A 21,214-nucleotide genomic window follows, 5' to 3' on the forward strand; every position below is an offset into this window, starting at 1 on the left:
TGCTTATCATTATTTTATGCTTATATTATAAAAGTAGGTGTTTTCCTCAATGCTAGTGTACTAATATATCTTTTTTTTATCAATGTATATTGAATAGTGAAGCATTAGTAATTCTATTATAAAAGAACATGATTCATTAATCAAGACAATTTCCTGTGTTTGTGTTGACTATTTGAACATGTGGTGTAATACTGGAAACTTTGTAGTTTACCTCAAATTTATATGTGTATGAAAATGGCAAAATGTTTTTAAATGATTCCTATTGAACTGTAGTTCATAGTGAATGGCTTTCTTTAAGATTTACTTTTTCAGTAAAGTCAAACAAACTCCCTGCTCTTATACTTTATTTGGTAAATTCTGTATCATTATTTAAAACTTTGGTAGTGCATGTAACACTTTCCCGAGAGAATGTATTGACTACCCTACAGTACACCAAACTTGAATGTTTAGCTTTTTTACACACACAAAAAAAAGAAGAAAAATAGTTTCACAAGCAACCTATAGTCAGAGGAAAATGAATATTAATAATATTTGTAAATTACTATTTTAATATTATAAGTCGAAGTATCAAGATTCAAGAGAATTCAAACCTGCACTAAATATATGTAATATCGATAACCATAATAATAGCCATAAAAACATCTTAGAAAATTTCATTTTTGTGGCTCATTTGATAAAAATTGCATAGTGAGTATAAATGACATCATTCGGATGATAGTGATAGCCTTTGTTTAATGTGACAACGTCCAGTGGTTTTGTTGTACAGTAGGCCATAAGGATCCTAGTCATCTTTATATCAGTTTTCTAACTAATCAAGATCATTAGTTCCTGTCACACGACCACGTTAACCAACATTTTAACTTTTAGTTCAGTTTCGTTTTTTAAATATATTGGTACTACATTATGAGGTCTAGGCTTAGTCAGCTTTCTCATATAGGTCGTTAGCGAGACTCTTTATACCATGTTTATCGAATTGTGCTACCACCTGAGAGATCGGCCGAGAGGCTTCTTGTGCTGAACCCCCGGTTCGAATCCGGCCATCCGATTTTAGTTGCAGTCGATCGCTCAGCTCCTTGAATAACTCTCGTATGAGAGTTAGGCGAGACAGGGAAATGGTACTGGCGCTGTATTGTGGCCACCACAGATCCCCGAGGATCCAGCTGAATTTATAATTCAAAATTTGGAATAATGACCAAAACAAACGATTATTTATTATAGATTATTATTTATAGTATAAATGGATACTAGCTTTCTATTTTTTTTCCCAGTTCACAAATTTTGTTTCTGATTCACAATTTTCTGATATAAAAATAATCCTTTCAGTGTCAAAACTACAGTTAAATTTGAAAAAATTATCAAATAAATTATTGTATAAAAATGTAGGGAATTTTTTTCAAAATAGTAGTAGTATAGATTCCAGATATTCAGCGGTATGATAAAGTAGCTCATTTTAAAGAGCATTCTGATTGGATATGCTTCTAATGTGGATTGATGCATGGCATTTCCAGGTACTGTATGGTTCAACTTTTGTGCTTAAAGATAAAATAATATGGATGATAAATAAATGTCTTCTTTTGGGACCGACGATTTACAGAAGTTTGTAATTGAAGAATGAGCCAAAGCTTTAAAAGCCATCTGCTATCAAATTAATTGCAAGCAGAAATAAAAAAGAGTATTATTATTCATGAAAGATATTAAAATTAAAGGGAAAAACTACTGTACACCTAAGTATTTTTCTGGTTTTTTTTTTTTACCTGCTGTTTTTAGGCTAAACATTCAAATGTTTTATTAAATATATAATCTAGTTAACAACTTATTCAAATTTTAGACTGTAATTTTTTACACAGAATGTTGCATTAGAGGAAATAAGGAAGATAGATTTCTAACCAAAAAACACTTTCATATTATATTGGTAGAATTATAGTACTCTAAAAAAAAAAAAAATTTATTCATGCTGTTTTAAATATATTATATTAGTCAGGTCTAATGACATCTTTATAACTAAGCCTCTTGGTTTATCAGTATAGCGAACTGCAAACTGCTATCGAAAACAACTATACAATTTTTAATTATAAAACTGATGAAAAAAGGGAAAATACATTTTATAACATTACATAATATATGATTCATAGATTAACTAAAAAAATTAAATCTAAACTAAAATTATGAAAAGTTTTAATGTCGCTAGAAGGTAGGGAAGATGTTTTGATAGCTGTAGAGAACTTAATTTGATTACCATTTTGCCTACATTACCTACAATGACATGTAGTAATAATATTTAGCATTGCAATTATGCATAAAAGTCCCAAAGCTCTTTCTGTACCTGATCATTGGAACATTGACAAACTTTATGTATAGCATGCAACCTAATCTACTCCCTATGGAATGTGCCAACTCATACATAAACAATTAGCATATTATATCAAAGGTATTCGTCATATATATAACAGAAATTCACAGAAGTCTTAACATACTAATAGTGATACTAATATTTGTTATATTTAGTACATAAATTTAATGATTAAAATGTATTGATAAACAGTAGATTTGTTTATTTGCATTCTCACAGTTTTATATTGTATACATTGTACAGCTACAATACAAACAATGCAATCACTTTATTAAACTGTATTGGTACTATAGAGCTACAGAAAGGGATATTACATAACATACTCTTGTACAATTTCCTATTCTTACTGTAGTAAAGTACATTGTTTAGGTAGGCAGGCATGATTATTTAATGGAGGTTTACTATTAAAAAACCCAGAGGTTCGGGGGTGGGGGGTGACTACTGTATGTCCTCTGGGGTAGTCTAGGGGACAGGCTCGTGTAGGTCAGTTATTGAAGATGCTAAGGACTGCAGCATTGCAATATCATGATTGTTTGCAGTGGGATACAGTAGTAGTTTTTCTCTGTCAAAGGTGGTTTGCTTGAAAAGAGGAATTTGGCCAAACCACATAGAAATCACTAGGTTTCTGTTAACTTTCTAAATTTGAAGAACATCATGTAAAATAATTTTGAATTGTACACTGATTAGGCCTATGATTTAATTCACTTTTTTCTCACCCAACTTTGATATTTTCCATGGTAATCAGTTTTCTGAAGGAATTTTATACACTATATATGAATATTAAATCTGTACAAACATTTTTTTTTCTCTGTCTTAATCTCAGACTAGCCACAAAGGGCAAGTACCTGGAGAAGCTTTCCCTCGACTGTCTGGCACCGTCAATGAGGAAAATGTAAAATGATTTCTTAAATGGTTTGCAGTGGTTGTGCAATTTTTGATATTACAATTAATCACTTCATTGGCTTTTAATAGTCATGTTCTCATTAGCATGCACATTTTCTTTGTGGGGTCATGAGGCATTTTTATCTATCAAAGCTCCATACCGATAATTTTAAATCAAGTTCATATCAGTACATCCATTTTATTTGTGGTAATCATAATGTTCTTGTTGTTTTTCGCCATTGTCATCATCATGAAGAATCCTCTTTATGCCAATTGTCATCATCCCTTATCCTCATCATCATCATCATCATCTCTTATTCTCCTTATCATCATCACTCTCACTACCACCAATATTATCCTCACCATTACCACAACCACAACATCATCATCACGTCTACTACAACCATATAACATTCATCATCATCATCAATTATTGTCATTATCGTGCAGGTGGTTTTTTAGCAAAATATTGCTCTACCAAGAGGGAAGAGCCTGCAAAACTTGTATGATGTTTGATAAAAGCAACTTTACAAGTTTTTATTAATAATAATTGTTATCTCTTAACAATGGATTTTAGATGGTTACAATTTTACCAACCAAAACTGCACAGGGTGAGCGATGGTTGACAATAATTGGGGGCCATGCCCTGATTTCCAAATGCCGCTATGTTTGGGCATCGCAAGAAATATTAAGCTTTATCACCTTGGTCATCATTGTTGTCATCACCATCATCAACACTAGAATTAAGTACATATTAAGTGTTATATACACCGTTTTTATGTTTCACTTTTAAACAATACAGTACTTCACCTTTGTTGATGGGATCTGGACTCATGCACTTCATATGACAGCTGGGTATTTTCTATTGAAGCAATGATACTCTAAGCTGTATCATTTGGTGGAACAACAGATTTCCACAATGTTCCACACATCACTTTATCTAATATGTTTTATTTTTTTTATAAACAGTGAATGTTATCTCTTTTATTATGCTATTTAAATTAATATCATAAATTGCAGTTTTATTACAATAATTCAGTAAGTTTCAGGAAATCAGATAGAGGATGATCAGAAAATGTATTATTATAGCACCTTTAGATGCCCGGCACTCTCAGACTTTGAATGAACCACTGGCTAAAATCTCCAGCAATCTAAACTGTTCTCTTGCACATTCAGAATGTTAGCATATTTTTACTGCCATGTTAACCTGAATTCATCTGGCCATGAGTATCACTCAAACATCAAAATACACAGTGTTATTAAGAGAAACTCATTAAACCAGATATCTGCCTGAAGTGGCTTCTTCAAACGCCTATAATGCAATTTTTATTGAAGTGATAATAAAAACCATATTTATATAGCACCTAATGGATTTACAGATCCCTGTGTGTAGGTCTTAAACTATGGTGGAAAACTATCCCCTGCGAGATACCAACCCAGTATTTCTGAGTCTACTGTAGATAACTTCAGGACCAGGAATTACAAGGTTGTGCTTACCTACATTCACTTGTAACTCACATATATAGTACAAATTTATTGTTACAAATAATAAGTGTGATATTAGTCATCGAAACAATGTTATTGTTTGATAATATTTTTTGTTTTAAAATATTGATTAAATTATTTTATTGTAAATAACTAATATATTAATCATGAAGTTTTCTTTTTTAAATTATTAAATAACATGGAGTGTGTCAAAGGAACTAGAATACATGAATGACTATGTTCCAAAGATGTGTGCAAATGCTACTACTATTTAATGTAACAGATGTTGACATTAATTACAGGCATGAAAGTTATCAATTAAATTGGGACGAAACAAGTGACAAATGTTCAGGTTAAAAGGAACCTAAGAATATAAAGCAATGGAAACAGTTGTTTCACACGTTATTCAAGGAAACTTAAAACTGATAGAGAGAAGAGCTATAAAAACAAAATTTCTTTTATTTGCTAGAAGAAATTTGTTGAAAACGGTATAAAGAAAAGTGAAAGCAAATGTTTTAAAGAAAATTTGAAGTGTCAGAATTTTTTTTTAATGTGAAAAGTCAAAGCTGATGTTATTCCATTTCAGTTTTCATAAAGTAATTTGTTTTGTAGTTACAAATTATATTTCACATCATAATGGTACATATGATTTTTTTTTTTTCACTTTTATGTATGCTTTTATACAGTCAATAAAGTGGACCCTAGGTGTTGTACTTCGCATCTTGCACACTGCGGTCAATCAAGTAGGCCTGAGATATGTTTGATTATCCAAATCTCGTTCAGAATAAATTTTTTAACAAATTTTAAATAATTCCAATGAAATATTATATTTCAAAAGTGTCAATACTAGCAACAGAAAATATCATGTCGGCTGTTTTAATGTCTGATAACAGAACCTAAATGTTGATAGACTAATGTTTCCCAGCACCTACTATGTTTCTTCACAGAACTACTGCAAAGTCAAACATAAAAAATTCATCTGCGTTTATTCATATTTCAGTCTTATTTTGCATTTTTTTCATGTTTAGGAATGTCTAAATTCAGTTAAACTAGCAATTTTTTATTATATTTATAAATCTATAAACATATAAAAATAGATTTTTCTTAACAACTGAAATTTTGCCAAGAATGGGGATTTAACTTTTTGTAAATTTTGATAATATCGATTGAATCATTTTTATTCCTTTAGGAACATTCGGTCAGTGTTGATGGTGTGGATGGACGAAAATGTTGAAGATTTCCGTGAGCCACCCAATCACCCGTGCCTGCAGAGGTTGATGGCGTTTAGCAAAGAAATTAATGACAAAGAGCTCCATCAGAGGGCCCACCTGAAATTGGAGGGATTTAGGGTGGAAGAAAGCAACAGTGATGGTGAGAAGTTTGTAGCTTTTACGTTAACACGTTGATTGCCAAGGCCACCACCATAATGAAAATCATTCACATCAACTGTAATGAAACAGGACAAACATACAATATCTATTTTTCGATCATTACTTGAACCACCAGGGCAAGAGTTTGTGTTCTGACGACCACTACCAGTGAGTTAACATGTAATACAGTAGTGGTATGTTTGGACAGGTGTGGACGTAAACTCACACATTTGACATTATGTCCTTGGCAGTGAACGTGTTAAAATAGTTTTGCTAATATTGGTGGTTTTTGCTTTCAAGCATTGACCAATCAGTAACATTGGCTTATTTTGCCTCTCTGGCACCTCATAGACACCATCTTGGAATGTCATGTTTGTACAAATTGAAAATTGCTGCATGAATCTATGATAATTTGGCCACTTAGTGTGTGGTACCATGTTTTCTTTCCTGCTTAATTACAAACCAACATTTTTTTGTAGCACTGCTAATAACGAATTTCTTGGCTATGCAAGATTGAGGCATGAGTAAAGTTGTTGGATTTTCAAGGGAGCCTGGTGTTCCACATTCAAAAGGCTTGTTCCAAGGGGTTGCATGACTTGTGGTATCATGGCTGACACAGTTCCGTCATGGTTTGTACCAAATTAATAAATAAAGTAAAATAAAAAATGAAACATTGGTGAACAACATGTCCTAGATTTGGCCAACACTGAGAGTTGCAGAAGACTGACAAATATAGTTTTGTGTGGTAAACATCATCAACCTATTTAACCTGGCCTCAAACCGGGATGAGAGTTGCAGAAGACTGACAAATATAGTTTTGTGTGGCAAACATCATCAACCTATTTAATCTGGCCTCAAACCAGGATGGAGAGAGATCAGTCTAAGTTTTGCTTTACATTCTATGACCCATTATCTTTTATAGATGAGTTTGTGGGCAGTGGCAAGTTCAACTTCTCCTTTTGTGATGAAGTCGACATCTTGATACATGATCGCAACAAGAGCTACAGTAGCTTCATGGAGATCGAAAGCAAGGTCTTTGCAGAGCAACTGACATTCATGGATGCAGTAAGTTATTTTGTCTTTGGTTGGTCAATTGTCCATCACATGACTTTTTTTTTCAAAATGAACCTCTCTGATTGGTCAGTTGTCCATTACATCATTATAATAAATGAATCTCAATAAGAGTGGACCTTTGGTCAAGCGCTATCACACGACGAATTTCTATCTTCTATCTTGATTTACATTTTGTACAATTAGATTATTGGTTTAGTTACACCATGTTCTGAAGCACACTAATGCATAACTAGTGTTTATTACAAAATTGATATCAGCTTTGTACATGTAAAAATATCTTTGTAAGATGCCGCAAATATCTTTCAATAATCCAAACATGCCATTATGTACCTGTCTCCTAAGAACGTAAACTAGTGGTCATAGATCAGATCCATTAGAAGACTAAATATGGTGATGTTACACTACACTTGGTATAGTGTGTACGTGTTGCGTATGAATATGGCCAATTTGCGATGTAATCGAAGGCTTTGAATTAGCGTGTATATTACATTAATGATTCCCATTACAACTGCAATAGCTAATTAGCACAGACTATGCTCTTACGTTACATTTAAATTTATGTCTTTTATAATTATCACATATTAGGAGATTGTCCTACTCTTTTTCACAGTCAGCAGCATTAAAAATATTCACCATTTACAAGATGAAACTATGTGATGCTCTATATAATTATGATGTGTCCACATTTGAATTAATTTTGGCTAAGGCTAACTTCACTGTGGTCTACTTGTACCAATGTTTGCTGTTTAAATATAGTTTTTAGCGATTCTGTTGTTAAACGTCATGCAGTAGTATTTTGCACATGCATGGTCATCATAATTGATACATAATATGAAAAAAGTTCATTGGTGTGCACGGTTAGCATGCACTCAAATTTAACTGAAATATGCTGTTCTCATTTGACTTCCTGCTTAGGAATACAGCCTAGTTATTCTTTGATGGCAATGTTTGTTCAGTTAAAAATGTTACGCAGGTTGTTCACAATCCCAACAAAGTCCAATCTGACCTTCGATCGAGCCGGGCACCTTTCTGGCACAGTTCTGTGGACTGTGCAATTTAAATGCGAGTATCTTTAGTGCCCAAGTCACAGGTCCACCAACCCACTGACAAACACACATAATCTTTCTCCCCCACCACCACCCCAAATATAGAATCTAAGATAGTTTGGCTGAATTGGCAGTATTGAAATAGTAATCTGAAGATTGCTTGGATTTATGGAAAGAAATATTGAAATGAAACTTTCTAGGCACTTCTTAGCTTAAGTACATAGTGTATATGCACTGATTTTGGTGTTACCAGAAAAAAAAAAACCAAGGTTTGGAGAAAATATTTAAACACCTGCAGAAATATACTTTTGCAAGATGAAGAAGCATAAGTTAAATATATTAGACAGTTAAGTTTGCAGGAAATATTCTGTAGCAATACTGAATGCCTAGAAAGTTCTCACTGCCGATCCTTTGAAATTTTTAATAGTTTATCCAGATTGGAAGTATTATTTCCTCATAAAATATAGTAGAAGTATTATATAACTGAGTAGGATATTTGACATGTTGACAAGAAAATTGACACCAAGATAAGAAGGTTAAGAGTACCCGCTTTATTTTACACTGACCTCGCTGAGCTTCCAGGAAGCATAATATAGATAGCGATCATATTTTATTTGAAAATAACACCTTTAAATTGGTAGTACTCAAAAAAGATTGGTGGGTTCACAAGATAACATACAAAGAAATATTTTAAACTAAGAATTAACATTGAGAACAAAATCAATGGGCAATACACAATACATTAAAACTTCATAAAAAATAAATTAGTGATTTTGTTTCTCATTATTCACTCCAAAGAGAAGTGTTATGTCCTGCTAACAGTTGCCAGATACAACCACTGAAATACCCTAATTTTGATAATATTAGAAAAGATAACAATTTGGAAAATGTTGACAACTTCTTGAAAATGAGTTCCAAAGATTTACTGTACATTTAATTCTTGACATTGACAGTAACATTTTTGTGATGATTGCATTATAAAACCTTTATGGAATGTTTTTGAAAAATCATCAGCAAAGAACACGTTGAGCATAAAATGCAATTGTCAAAAAAAAAACTAATGTTGACTTTGTGTACAATAAATTAATATAGAACCTGCTGATTCTGTATGTACGATGACATGACCTAAGAATAATATGAAGTCAGAGTTGGTTCTGTATAGTTCTTCCTGACTGTTCTATAAATAATGATGGAATATTCAGTCAGCAAATTTGTTTTTCTAGTGGCGTAGTCTGAGTGTTTGTGTGATATTTTATTGTATGGACACAAAAAAAGTGATAGATAACTTTCATTTTCTTTACACTATATTTTATTACATAAATATCTATCACCTTGCTATATTTCTAGGTTTGCAAATGTTAAGCTTGGAATGGTAACTTGTTTTGCAGTGAGCATCTACCATTTATGATGTTACTTTTTTTTCCAGACTTGTTTTTTCTAGGCCTGAAACCTCAATCAGTAATGATTTTGCCAAGAAAAATTCATGTCGTGTGCGCACAACGTTTTTGGTTTACATAGGCATCCTCTGATAGAAAATTATCAGGATTTTCAGGAACATTAGCAAATAATTCTGTTTAGAAATGGAACTTGGGAACATTTCCAGTTTTGCTGAAACATGCGCTAGCTATACTTTTCTATAGGCTGTTGCATCATTCACTTTGTTTACAACCTCACTATGATCACATGACAGCTGTCTCTTATACACATCTAGATGTGTATAAGAGACAGATAAAATATAGTGTAAAGAAAATGAAAGTTATCTATCACTTTTTTTGTGTCCATACAATAAAATATCACACAAACACTCAGACTACGCCACTAGAAAAACAAATTTGCTGACTGAATATTCCATCATTATTTATAGAACAGTCAGGAAGAACTATACAAAACCAACTCTGACTTCTTATTATTCTTAGGTCATGTCATCGTACATACAGAATCAGCAGGTTCTATATTAATTTATTGTACACAAAGTCAACATTAGTTTTTTTTTTGACAATTGCATTTTATGCTCAACGTGCATATAAGCTTGCTAATATGGATAATTTTTTCATTCCTGATGATGACATAATTAATGTCGAAATATTGAATCCCAACACGATGGCGTGTATTTCAATACTTGGAGTATGTATTATACTTTCTTGATATCTTTGCTATTACAGTAGTTACTGTAAAGCTACTTTCATACAGATCTATTTTACCGGTAGGCCGGTGATGTCATAAATCTAGTCCTAGCATAATTGTTACAAACATACTTGCATTTTGTTTATACAATTTACAATGGCTTGCCGGAGTATGCAATCCATTTATACAGAAAGGCATTATATTAAGGCAATATTACTTCAACATTTGTTTGGTATAAAAGGGTGCATGCCCGTATACTGACAACATAACTGCAATATTTTCCAGCCCGTCTCTGAAAGTGGCTTAAGAGAAGACAAGAAGGCTGTTCCTTCGACTTGAATGAATCCCTTATCCAGGCTATTATGTGGTTTTTCATTTTTTATATCGAGTGCATACTGTAATGTAGATGGCTCAGAATTTAAATAGGGAACCCATGCAAAGAAAAATATGTTTATATAACTTAAGTATCTGTGGTCCTTTGTTAAATTTATTAAAACCTTCTGATCAGTTAACTAAACATATCCATCATGGTTTCTGCCAAATTAGTGTTCTTTCAACAATTCTTTTTGTGCATGGGCATCTAAAATAAGCTAAATGTATGTTGTGTTTAATGATTATTTTGTGAGCATGGATTCTTTTGATAGTATAAAGCTACTAAAATCTAATGGTGCATGTGCACTGGTGTTAATTGCATTTGCGTTCTTCTCTCTAACGTTGTGAACATTTACAGTAGCAGCGGTGCAATTATATTCCAATTCTATTAGTGTTTAGGCCCTAGATATTCAGTTTATGGATCTGGTGCAGACTAGTTAATTCATAATTTCTGAATAGATTTCTGCTAAACCTAGACCCTTGGTTGTTATTTGCTAAGATCTCGCAAAACGACCGCTTTTAAGTGTACATATAAACGCATGTGTATGTGGGACAACATGTATGCTGGTGTGAAAAACTCGTATTCATGCCCTGTGCTGATTGGTCAGTTGTTAAATGCTATTGACACTCCATTATGGCCTGAAAACAATATCATCCTCAGACGTAACTAAATGGATAAATTTAACTTTTCCCGTTATATACCATATTTACTATTATATATACCATTACAGTATGGTCAGTCATGCTTCGTAGAACAGGCGAACTGAAGAAGATTATGGGATATGAAATCAGATGTAAACAGTCCATGCACACAGGATCAATTGCTCATTTAAAAAATGATGTGTAGTTACACAGTAATACTTTTATTTCAACCTTTCAGCTGATTAAACCAGAGAACCATAAAATTTTCGCTCTTAGTCTGAGTCAAGTTTGCCTGTGTACAGTCCTCATATCCAAGTCTAGTCAATTTTAAAGTCATCATAATAAGTTGATGTTTCTCTGAGTCTTATCAATCAGAATCCACTGTGGAACAGAGTTCATAAGTTTATTCTCTTCAGCCATGATGGATGGTGTTTTGAGCTGGAATATATTTGTGAATAAATCAAGCCTAGACAGAGACCTGTAAATATACCATTAAAGGTAGTTCGTCACCCAGACGTTCTAATTTAACAAGCTATGAGCCTGTCTAATATGCAAACAATTCTAATTGGCATGAGATATATCACTACTGTAGTTGCAATTATTTTTTGAAATCCAATGCTTCGTGGACATCTTGTTTGCTTTGTGCCCTTACAAAATGAGTCTTGTTAAATAATTAGAATAATAGATTGGAAGAAATTAGAATAATACTAATTAAGATTTTATTTCATATTTTATATTTCAATAAGGAACTGATGTAATAAACTATAAATTATAAATCATTTTGTAATTGTAAAATATATACAGTAATTATAAGTAAATACAGGTAAAGCCATTATTATGGAGTGGCAGTGCTGTGATAGGAATTGGAATTTCTTGTGCAAGAGAGACCAAGTTTGAAATGTTTACAAAGGTCATTATTATTTTTGCATTCTTATGTAAGATGGTTTGCTGTGATTATATCGTCCATTTCGTTATGCTTTTGATTATAATAACGATCATACATGCTCACAAAAACAAGAGCGACCACTCACTGGAACGTGCATTAAACTGAGGTTACCTCTATTCAGCGCCTAATGCTAATAGTGTGTGCTCCTTTCAGTTGAGGCTTTTTGTTGACCCTGAAAACATGCTTAAATCATGGATTAATATCCTCCATGCTTAAATAGTATACGCAGTGGCATAGGTTATTATATTGGGTTTTCGGCAAGGGTTCATAATAAAAAAAAATTTTTTTTTAATCTTAAAAATAAAATTGAAAAAAAAAAATTTAATATCAAGATGCGATTTGAACTCACGACTTTTGGTTCTTTAGAACACATCTTTAAACGACCCACCATCCTTGTGACATCCCTGTTAGTGGTAATGGCAATAATGTACAGTTCTTGCTGAAACCTGTGTTTTGTTTTGTCAAACTTAAAAAAAGGCCATGAATGTTTGTTTACAATAACCTCTGGTTTATATGTACAAAATTTCTGTCCGTTCAAAACTAGTGATGCTGGACACTTTAAAATTTGGTATTAACAAGGTTTTGGGGCCCCCCTTGCGAGTACCCAACAAGAACAGCAGTGAGGTTTTAGGGTCTGCCTTGCGCAGACCAAAAAACCTGTCTCTCGGTGTACTGACAAAGGAAGTGCTGCACTACCACCGCGTCCTTGTGGGCCTAAGTGAATTTTTTTGTTGAAAGAACCATATTTGTATTTACAGTAATACATACATGCATAATGTTGTTTATTTTTATATGCATAAAAAGTATGAAACAATGTTATAATGAATAAAGATGTGTTTATGATGAATTTTACATGGTAAAGCGTATGGAAATTATTCTAACAATGTTTTGGTCATTAAATATGCTATGACAATATTTCTACTTTGATAATTACTGGAGATTTTTCTTATCCATTAAAATACAATTTTGACATAATTGCCAGCATCAGATGTGAAATATGCTGCATATTTGTCAGGATCTATTGTATAATTTTGGTTAATTTTGTTCTAATGAACCAATTAGAAAAACATAGATTGTGTAATACAGGTATGACATTTTGATCACCAATATGTAATCATTCTCAGAGGGATGTGATGCAGTAGGTCAAAGTAACCTGGAATGTACTATTCTGTGGGAAGGTACAGTGTAGGCTTTTGCCTGTATTGTAGACAGCAAATTGTGTATCAGCAATTCTCCTTAAAGAATTTTGGCAACATGAGTCATCCCTTTTCATGTTCATAAGTCATTGCAATCCCCACATATGTAGGCATGTGCATTTGTGTGTGTGGTTACTTTTATCATAAGTCATTGCAATCCCCACATATGTAGGCATGTGCATTTGTGTGTGTGGTTACTTTTACGAGGCTGTAAACTTGAACCTCTGCATTATGTTTCTAATTTGGAAAATAATGTAACTTAGCATTGCGATATTCATGACTTCGTTTTCTAGTTTTGCAATTTCAGTTTTGATAAATATTTATATCATACCTTTGAAACTGAAAAATACTATTCAATCGGAAATGTCTAGTTCCGATTATATGTCCATGAGAGTGGCAGATTCAAGGTGGGGGGAGGGGTAGGTGGCGAACCGGCCCAGGTCCCTTCCCCCAAAATTGTAAAAAAAAAATGAGAAAAGAAGTAAAGTCTTAATCAGATTTAGGTTTGAGAGTGTTATTTCCGATCATCTAGAAGTGCCATAAATATTTCACCTCAACCCCAACCATGGTAGATATGAGGTGGTCTCCATGTGTGAAAGTCCTTCCCTGTGATCCCTCTATTTCAAAATCCTGGATCCGCCATTGCATCAGACACATTTGCTGGAAAAATTGAGATTCTGTGTAGAAACCTCAAAGTTAATTGGCTGGTGTACACAGGGTCAGCTTTACTTACACCGATAATTACAGAACTGGTACAGTATTGGAATTCACATTGATCTTGGCTGCATAGATACCTTAGCTGTAGCAGAGTTCTTGTGTATGATTAGAATTTCAGAGGAAATATTAGACAAGAGAGCACTCATTAGAATCAACTCAGTGATGCCATCCAACACTGACTGAAATGAGAGAAGGAATCCAAAAACGACTTTTATCATTCAAATAATAACATTAAAAATCATGTTTACTTACCACAAAAATCTGTAAATTGTTCGATGTTTATTTTGCAGGATCTTTTCCGTCGACTCAACCCTCAGCATTGCCTGGGATCTGTGTGGGCTAGGAGAGACAAAAAGTCTGGAAGTCAAGCCCCGACTGCCAAAGCAACTGTTGACCAGTTCAATGGTGTTCTGTACAAGGTCATGTCCACCATCTTGGACAAGAAGATCACTAAGAATGCTGCTCGAGCACAAGTCATTGCAAAGTGGATTGATATTGCACAAGTAAGTCAAAAATAATTTTGTCATACATTTTTACAATTTGTGGAGACTCACAACCGGGACAGGATGAGCGGGACGCGCAGGAGCTGGCGGCCCCCACAGGCCCACCCCCAAACCACCCCGGGAAGGAATCTCAAACGAGACACCTAAATGGTCAATGTTTGTCAGATGATGGAGTGAACAAGAGACCCAAAGAGTAGGGAGTAAATGAGGAAAGGATTGACTAAAGCCTATCTCACATTATCGTGACCTTACAATGCGACTGTACCGACCTACAGTCGTATCTGACCGGAAGTAGGACCTGGCGACCAGTACCGACCACTAAATTTTTGCAACATTTTGAAAACTCCGCAAACCATCGATGACCCTCTCTTCTACCCGATCAAGTTGCTCATAGCAGCTCTCACACTGGTCGGTGTCGGTCATATACTGATCGCAGTGCATATACAGTAGGTCGTGATAGTGAGAGAGTTGCTTAAGTGTCAGTGAATGAGTGTGTTTGGTAATTAAACCATTTGCTGAGTATGTGTGTCTGTAAGAATGTTGAGTTAATAAAAGTACTGTACTATAATGTGAGTGAGTATTTGAGTATGGGTTGTCAAAATTTCATAACCTGGACCTTTCGTAACTTTGCCACAGAAATTTTGTAAATTTTATTGTCATGTTTTTAAATGTCTGCGGCAGAATTACTGAAATTCCGGAAAAATGTTTGCCACACTTTGAGTATATGTAAGGCATGTATGTGATTGTGTGTAAAGAATGAATAAGTAGGGAGTTTTCGATTATATAGAACAAAATCACTTGAGCGTGACTGCCCTGCCGGGCGTCCTACGTTCTCTGCATGCATAGATTTGGCCAAATTGCGTCCTAGAATCCACACGACGAGGAGAACTTAACGTTTTCGCATGTGCAGATAACTTTTACTGACGTCATTCATTCTATGTGTTGCTGTTGTCGTGTAATCTAATGATTCCTAATGGATGAATGAGTGCAGAGAAATGGAAATTGTACAAAATTGATTTCGTAGGTTTCACTGTCCCAGTCTAAAAAAAGAAATAAATATCATAGTAATGAATGAATAAGAATAACATAATTTTTAGTTCCTATGCATGTAATGCAATAGGAACTATTGTAATCACTCTGTCACATTTCTTTTGTTTTTTATTGTGTGTAGTATGTGTGTGCGTATATGTGTAGACATTTATGCAAATGCGCATGCAAAGTTTTCCGACATTTTGTTTTACATCGCGATGCGAAGTTCGATGTGGATTTTCTGCAGAGTTCAGTCAGGGCTGACGCTAACCGATCGGCAAGTCGGCATGCATGAAACTATTTTGGTTTTACGGCAAAAAAAAATCAACTCAGCTGTGGCATAGGTATTTTGAAGAAGGCCTAAAATAAAACAAAAATATAATATACGTGTATATACACGTATATGTATACGTATATGTATGTATATGTATATACACGTGTATGTATACGTATGTATATACGTATAATATACATGCGTATATATATACACACACGTATGTATGTACACGCGTATATATGTACATGCGTGCGTATATACATATATATATATACATGTATACGTATATATATATATATATACGTATATATATAGGTGTATATATGTATGTATATGTACGTGTATATATATACACGCGTATATATGTACATGCGTGCGTATATATATATACATGTATACGTATATATATATACGTATATATATAGGTGTATATATGTATGTATATGTACGTGTATATATATACACGTATATATATATAGGGCCTATATACTTTTTAAGTCATGTATCATGCATAGGAACGTTGATGCCTGCAAGGCTCTGGTTGTTTTATTTGTAAGCTCTGTATAATGTGTAAAAAAAGAAAGAAAAGAAACACAACTTCATGTCAAACTTTAAGAATTATAACTTGCAAAATAAATTATGTTCTGTCACTTCTTTCATCATTTTCCTGAGAAGTTCACAAGTTAAACATATTCAACTGAATCACTTCTAGTGGAAAGCTTCTGATTTTTGCTTTTGATTTTTATATTTAGCTTTGTCGCACATTGAAGAATTTCTCATCGTTGAAGGCGATAATAACGGCACTTCAATCACACCCTATACACAGGCTGAAGAACACTTGGGCTGAACTCTCCAAGTATGTTAACCTACTTACTTCTTCCTGTTGTTTGTTTTAGTAATTCTATTATATATTTTTTTTTATGGAAGCAATGAGCAGTTACCTACTTACATAAGTCAACTTTAAAGCTACCTCTCCTTAAAAAATAACTGAATAGTCTAATTTCAATAAACTAAACCAATGAATGAAGAGACAGTTTCCAAGGTAACATTTCTATTGTTTGTTTACTGAATTGGACTATTCTATTATTTCTTATGGGGGGTCTTTTCTTTTATAGGACAAATGTTAAATGATCACTAAACTATGCAAATCTGCATTCTGTATTCATTATATTAATATGTTAAATATATTGTATTCAGTAAATCGATGTATGCTTTGTTTTTTAGATCAAATATGCAGCTGTTTGAGGATTTATCAGATATATTTTGTGACGAGAACAACCATGAAGCACACAGAGAGCTACTGAACAAGGTAAGTAAACACTGTCCAGTATTTACCTGGATCTCGAAATATGCAACTCATCCAATCCTCCAAAGCGCATTATTTTATGCAGATTCAGTTTCAGGGTTTTATTTTATTGTCATAAACCAAAAAATATGCAGTATGAAAGTGCCCAGTGTTATATATACGAATTTTGATTGATAAGATAGATAAGATTAAAATCCACCCTGGACCTCACGCCTAGAGAAACCCCTTCCCCCGCTTAGAAGAACCTGCAATTTGTAAATACTGTATCTTTCCTATGGAAAATATTCACATTTATGTGTATTATTACAGGAAGGCACTGCCAAGTTTGCAAGCACTCAAGCATCTAGTCCGGTGTCAGGTGGCTCAACAAGGTCCATGAAAAGCCTCATAAGGAAGTTCTCAGACAAGAAACAAAATGAAGATCATGTAAGGCTTAGAAATTTGATATATTATTGGTTCCTATGCTTTGAAGCAATAGGAATTTTTGCATTTATCTATGCATATGCGTCTGTGATGCTGACGTTATCAAATTTGTCGAAAGTTTGTAAGCATGCAAACTTGAACTTCCAAACTTCCTGTCGGTTATGGATTTTTGCGTACATGTAGTATTCATCATGAACGATATTGCTTTAAAAGATTATTGGATAAATATTTAAGCAATACACTTGAAATTTATTACCCCCATCCAATAATCTAACCCAAATGATAATTGGACTCTAGGGAATCTACTAAAAGTGCAAAAACTATTGTGTTAGATTGAGAGGAGATTAAAAAGTTCCTAACATCACTACCTGAATTGAAAATTAAAAAATGTATATTTTGAGCTCTCTTTCTGGGCATCTAGAGTTGTTATATCTTAAATTTGTTCATGGATTTGATGCCCCCGTCCTATGCACCATTACAATCACCTAGCACAGTGGACTATTTTACCAGTGACTGCATAGGAACATGGGCTCTTGCAGAGGGTCTGGATGTTTGATTCCATTATATATCATAAGGCCTGTTACTAACTGCAAAATGCAGAAAAGACAGTGGTAATAACCTATCTGATGTTATACATTTTGTGACCAAGTTTCTGCACTAACTTTAATGTAATGGTTGGAATGTCAACAAATTTAAATGATTTTGTGTGTCATTGTAATGTGGAGGTATATGTTTGACAACTAAAATACAGCAGTTACCATATATGATATGAAGATGTTCAATACCTATATATTTCTCCAGCTTTAAGCATAATCATGGACTCTATGGCATGGCATAGTGTAGCATATAAAATATAGGAGCTTAAAATTAATTCCTTTGGCAGAATTTTCAATTGGATGGAAAGAAGAATAATGTATAATTTTTTATTTGAAATTTGAAAGAATTTCCTTGAGACATCTTTAATTGGCAAAGTCGATATATATGAATAAATTGCAAATAGGAACAAATTTTATTTGACATTATTCTGAAATTAGAAAAGAACATTCAAATAAAAACTCATTATTGAAAACAAGTTTGATATTCTCACAGGACTGAAGAAGTGGTTTTTTAGAATAGTATAATCTCTGATCCTGAATTAACCAAATACGATCTTACAATAAATCCTCTTCAAATAGCTTGACATTTTTCTAACATCTTCTAGTGCCAGTGACGAGACAGTTTTTTAAAAATTTTTATTATTATTAATTAAGGTGAGCCAGTAATTATACTGTCATGCTCATTGAAAATATAAACATCCTTTCTTTCCTCATTTTTTTGTAAATGTTAGATTGGTCCCGTGTATGGCACAGTTCCTTACCTGGGTTACTTCCTTACGGATCTTACAATGATTGACACTGCTTTCCCAGATTATGTTGAAGGGGGACTCATCAATTTTGAGAAGAAACGAAAGGTAAATATTTTTGACAATTTGGTCTGTTAAAACTATTTAATAGTGCTATGTATATGTTTTGCAAATGTGATGTAACAATCCTGTTACATCACATTTGCAAATGTGATGCAACAATCCTGTTATATTAAATGCTTGTGGTAGTCCACAGATATAATTCTGAAAAGAACTGTTGTTTGTTTAGAATGTCTTGATGTTTCAGTTGAGTTGCTATAATCATCTTCAGGAGAGTAATATCTGCAGTCCAAACAGGGAAATATTTATATGATTGGAAGTGAGAACTTGCTGCTGATACTGTAGGTGGGGAAAAATTAAACAATCCTGCTATTGTCCATTGTCTTTCAACACTATCAGATTGTATGTGACAGATGCCTGTAAATTGCCCAAACCACAGGGAATTGACACTTAAAATATAATACTTTGGGAAAGTTTGTGTTGTACATTTTATATTATTTTGTTAGTTTATTAAAAAATTTTACTTGCTTGTGTTATAATGGAACAATTATTTTGTGTGCCACTAATAAAACGTATGATTGCAGGAATAAATAAAGTGAAGTAGAATGAAAATCATTATATATAAAAGAAAAGAATAAATGTTGCACAATGCAGTAATAAAAGGGATTTATACTAATTATTCTTAATCTACTACATACTCATGATGGTGGACTCTCTTGTCAATTTTTACGCATGAGTGTTCAAGCAGCGAAGTGAATTATTGACTAATTGTGTGATTTCCTGTGGAAAAACCATTGTAAAATCTTGAGCAAAAGAATGTTATTTACATAACTTACATATTTTCTAAGTTATTTAACTCAAATTTTAGTAGAGATGTAGCATGATGGTTAAGGTGCTTGCCTTCCAATCCCAGGGTCTTGGGTCCAAATCCTGTAAAAGCACAGGATTTTTTTCTCACAACTAAAAAAAATCTCCACTTCTAAGCCTCATATTCGTAAAGAGTCTTCACTGATAAATCATCTCATTACAGTATTTCATTTACTTGAGAGGGCCGCTGAATATCAACCGACCTTCTAGGCAATGTTGGAATGGTTATCCTCTATAAATATGGTTAAAAAAAACAAAAACAAATAATGTTAACTACCATGGTGGAAGGTGTAATTATCTTGTATAATATTTTTTGTAGACAGTCTGTTTAAAGGAAAATGTAACATATAAAACTTTTTTTGTACTGATTACAGCTACAAATATTCTGTTATTATATTCTTCATTATTGAATTAGCTGATACTATATTTATTATTTTTTGTCAGGAATTTGAAGTTCTTGCCCAGATCAAACTCTTGCAGACTGCAGCTAAAAGCTACAACCTACAAGAGGATAAAGGATTCATAGACTGGTTCAAAAGGCAACGAGGAAGAAACTATGAAGAATGGTAAGAATACTTTTAGTTTGCCGTCTGTTAATTTGATGAAGTGTCAGGCAGATAGATTGACAGGTGTACATGAGCATCTAGCTCCATCGGCTAACCTGGCAGTAGCCACTTTGTGTGCGCTGAACCTTAAAGATCTCTTGGTCCCTGCTTCAATTTCCATCACTTGTTCTCTTGTGTCAGCTGGAGTGCTGAAATGCAAGTGTCAGAAGGGCACCCGTCTTTCAGATAAGACGTTTAAGCTGTTGGTCCCTCGTGCAAAATGGCCCAGGGGATTGTGTCTCAGTGTACTGCTAAATTCACCACCAGAAGGATCCATTGGAAATATGTCTCAGGATTTTCGTGGGTTATCCTTGATGTGTATCACACTGACGAAAGCCAATCTATTTCAGACACGCATATGTGACATGTTCCCACAAAACCTGGACAACGTGGCAAAATATTCAAAAAGTTATTTTAAAATATTATATTCTGTTAATAAGTAGCTTTAGATAAATTGGGTGTTTTTGTTTCCTTTAATCAATAATTGAATTTGAATTTTCTGTATTACTATACCACAACAACTTGCACAGTTTGTGCATTACTGCACACGTAGTGTACAGTTGAATGCGCATACAACAGAACTAAACTTGTAGTTGTA

The 21,214-nt window shown here is 33.5% G+C and overlaps 1 protein-coding gene across 3 annotated transcripts in view; it reads left to right on the forward strand.

The window, feature by feature from the left end:
- The window catches only part of LOC117122682 (ral guanine nucleotide dissociation stimulator-like), a 41,151-nt gene that overhangs the window by 15,178 nt on the left and 4,759 nt on the right, over positions 1–21,214 (forward strand). For 2 of the 3 annotated variants that reach the window (XM_033268365.1, XM_033268363.1), the window contains exons 5-13: positions 3,174–3,242; positions 5,907–6,088; positions 7,010–7,152; positions 14,495–14,707; positions 16,766–16,869; positions 17,238–17,322; positions 17,629–17,745; positions 19,070–19,192; positions 20,456–20,577. In XM_033268365.1, the coding sequence (XP_033124256.1) occupies positions 3,174–3,242; positions 5,907–6,088; positions 7,010–7,152; positions 14,495–14,707; positions 16,766–16,869; positions 17,238–17,322; positions 17,629–17,745; positions 19,070–19,192; positions 20,456–20,577 (1,158 nt within the window). The remainder of the gene's footprint in view (positions 1–3,173; positions 3,243–5,906; positions 6,089–7,009; positions 7,153–14,494; positions 14,708–16,765; positions 16,870–17,237; positions 17,323–17,628; positions 17,746–19,069; positions 19,193–20,455; positions 20,578–21,214) is intronic. The other variant, XM_033268364.1, reaches the window with a different exon arrangement.

This window comes from Anneissia japonica, unplaced genomic scaffold (genome assembly GCF_011630105.1).
Source record: "Anneissia japonica isolate Jap-2015-1 unplaced genomic scaffold, ASM1163010v1 scaffold287894_len555002_cov174, whole genome shotgun sequence".
In the NCBI taxonomy this organism is placed as follows: Eukaryota; Metazoa; Echinodermata; class Crinoidea; order Comatulida; family Comatulidae; genus Anneissia; species Anneissia japonica.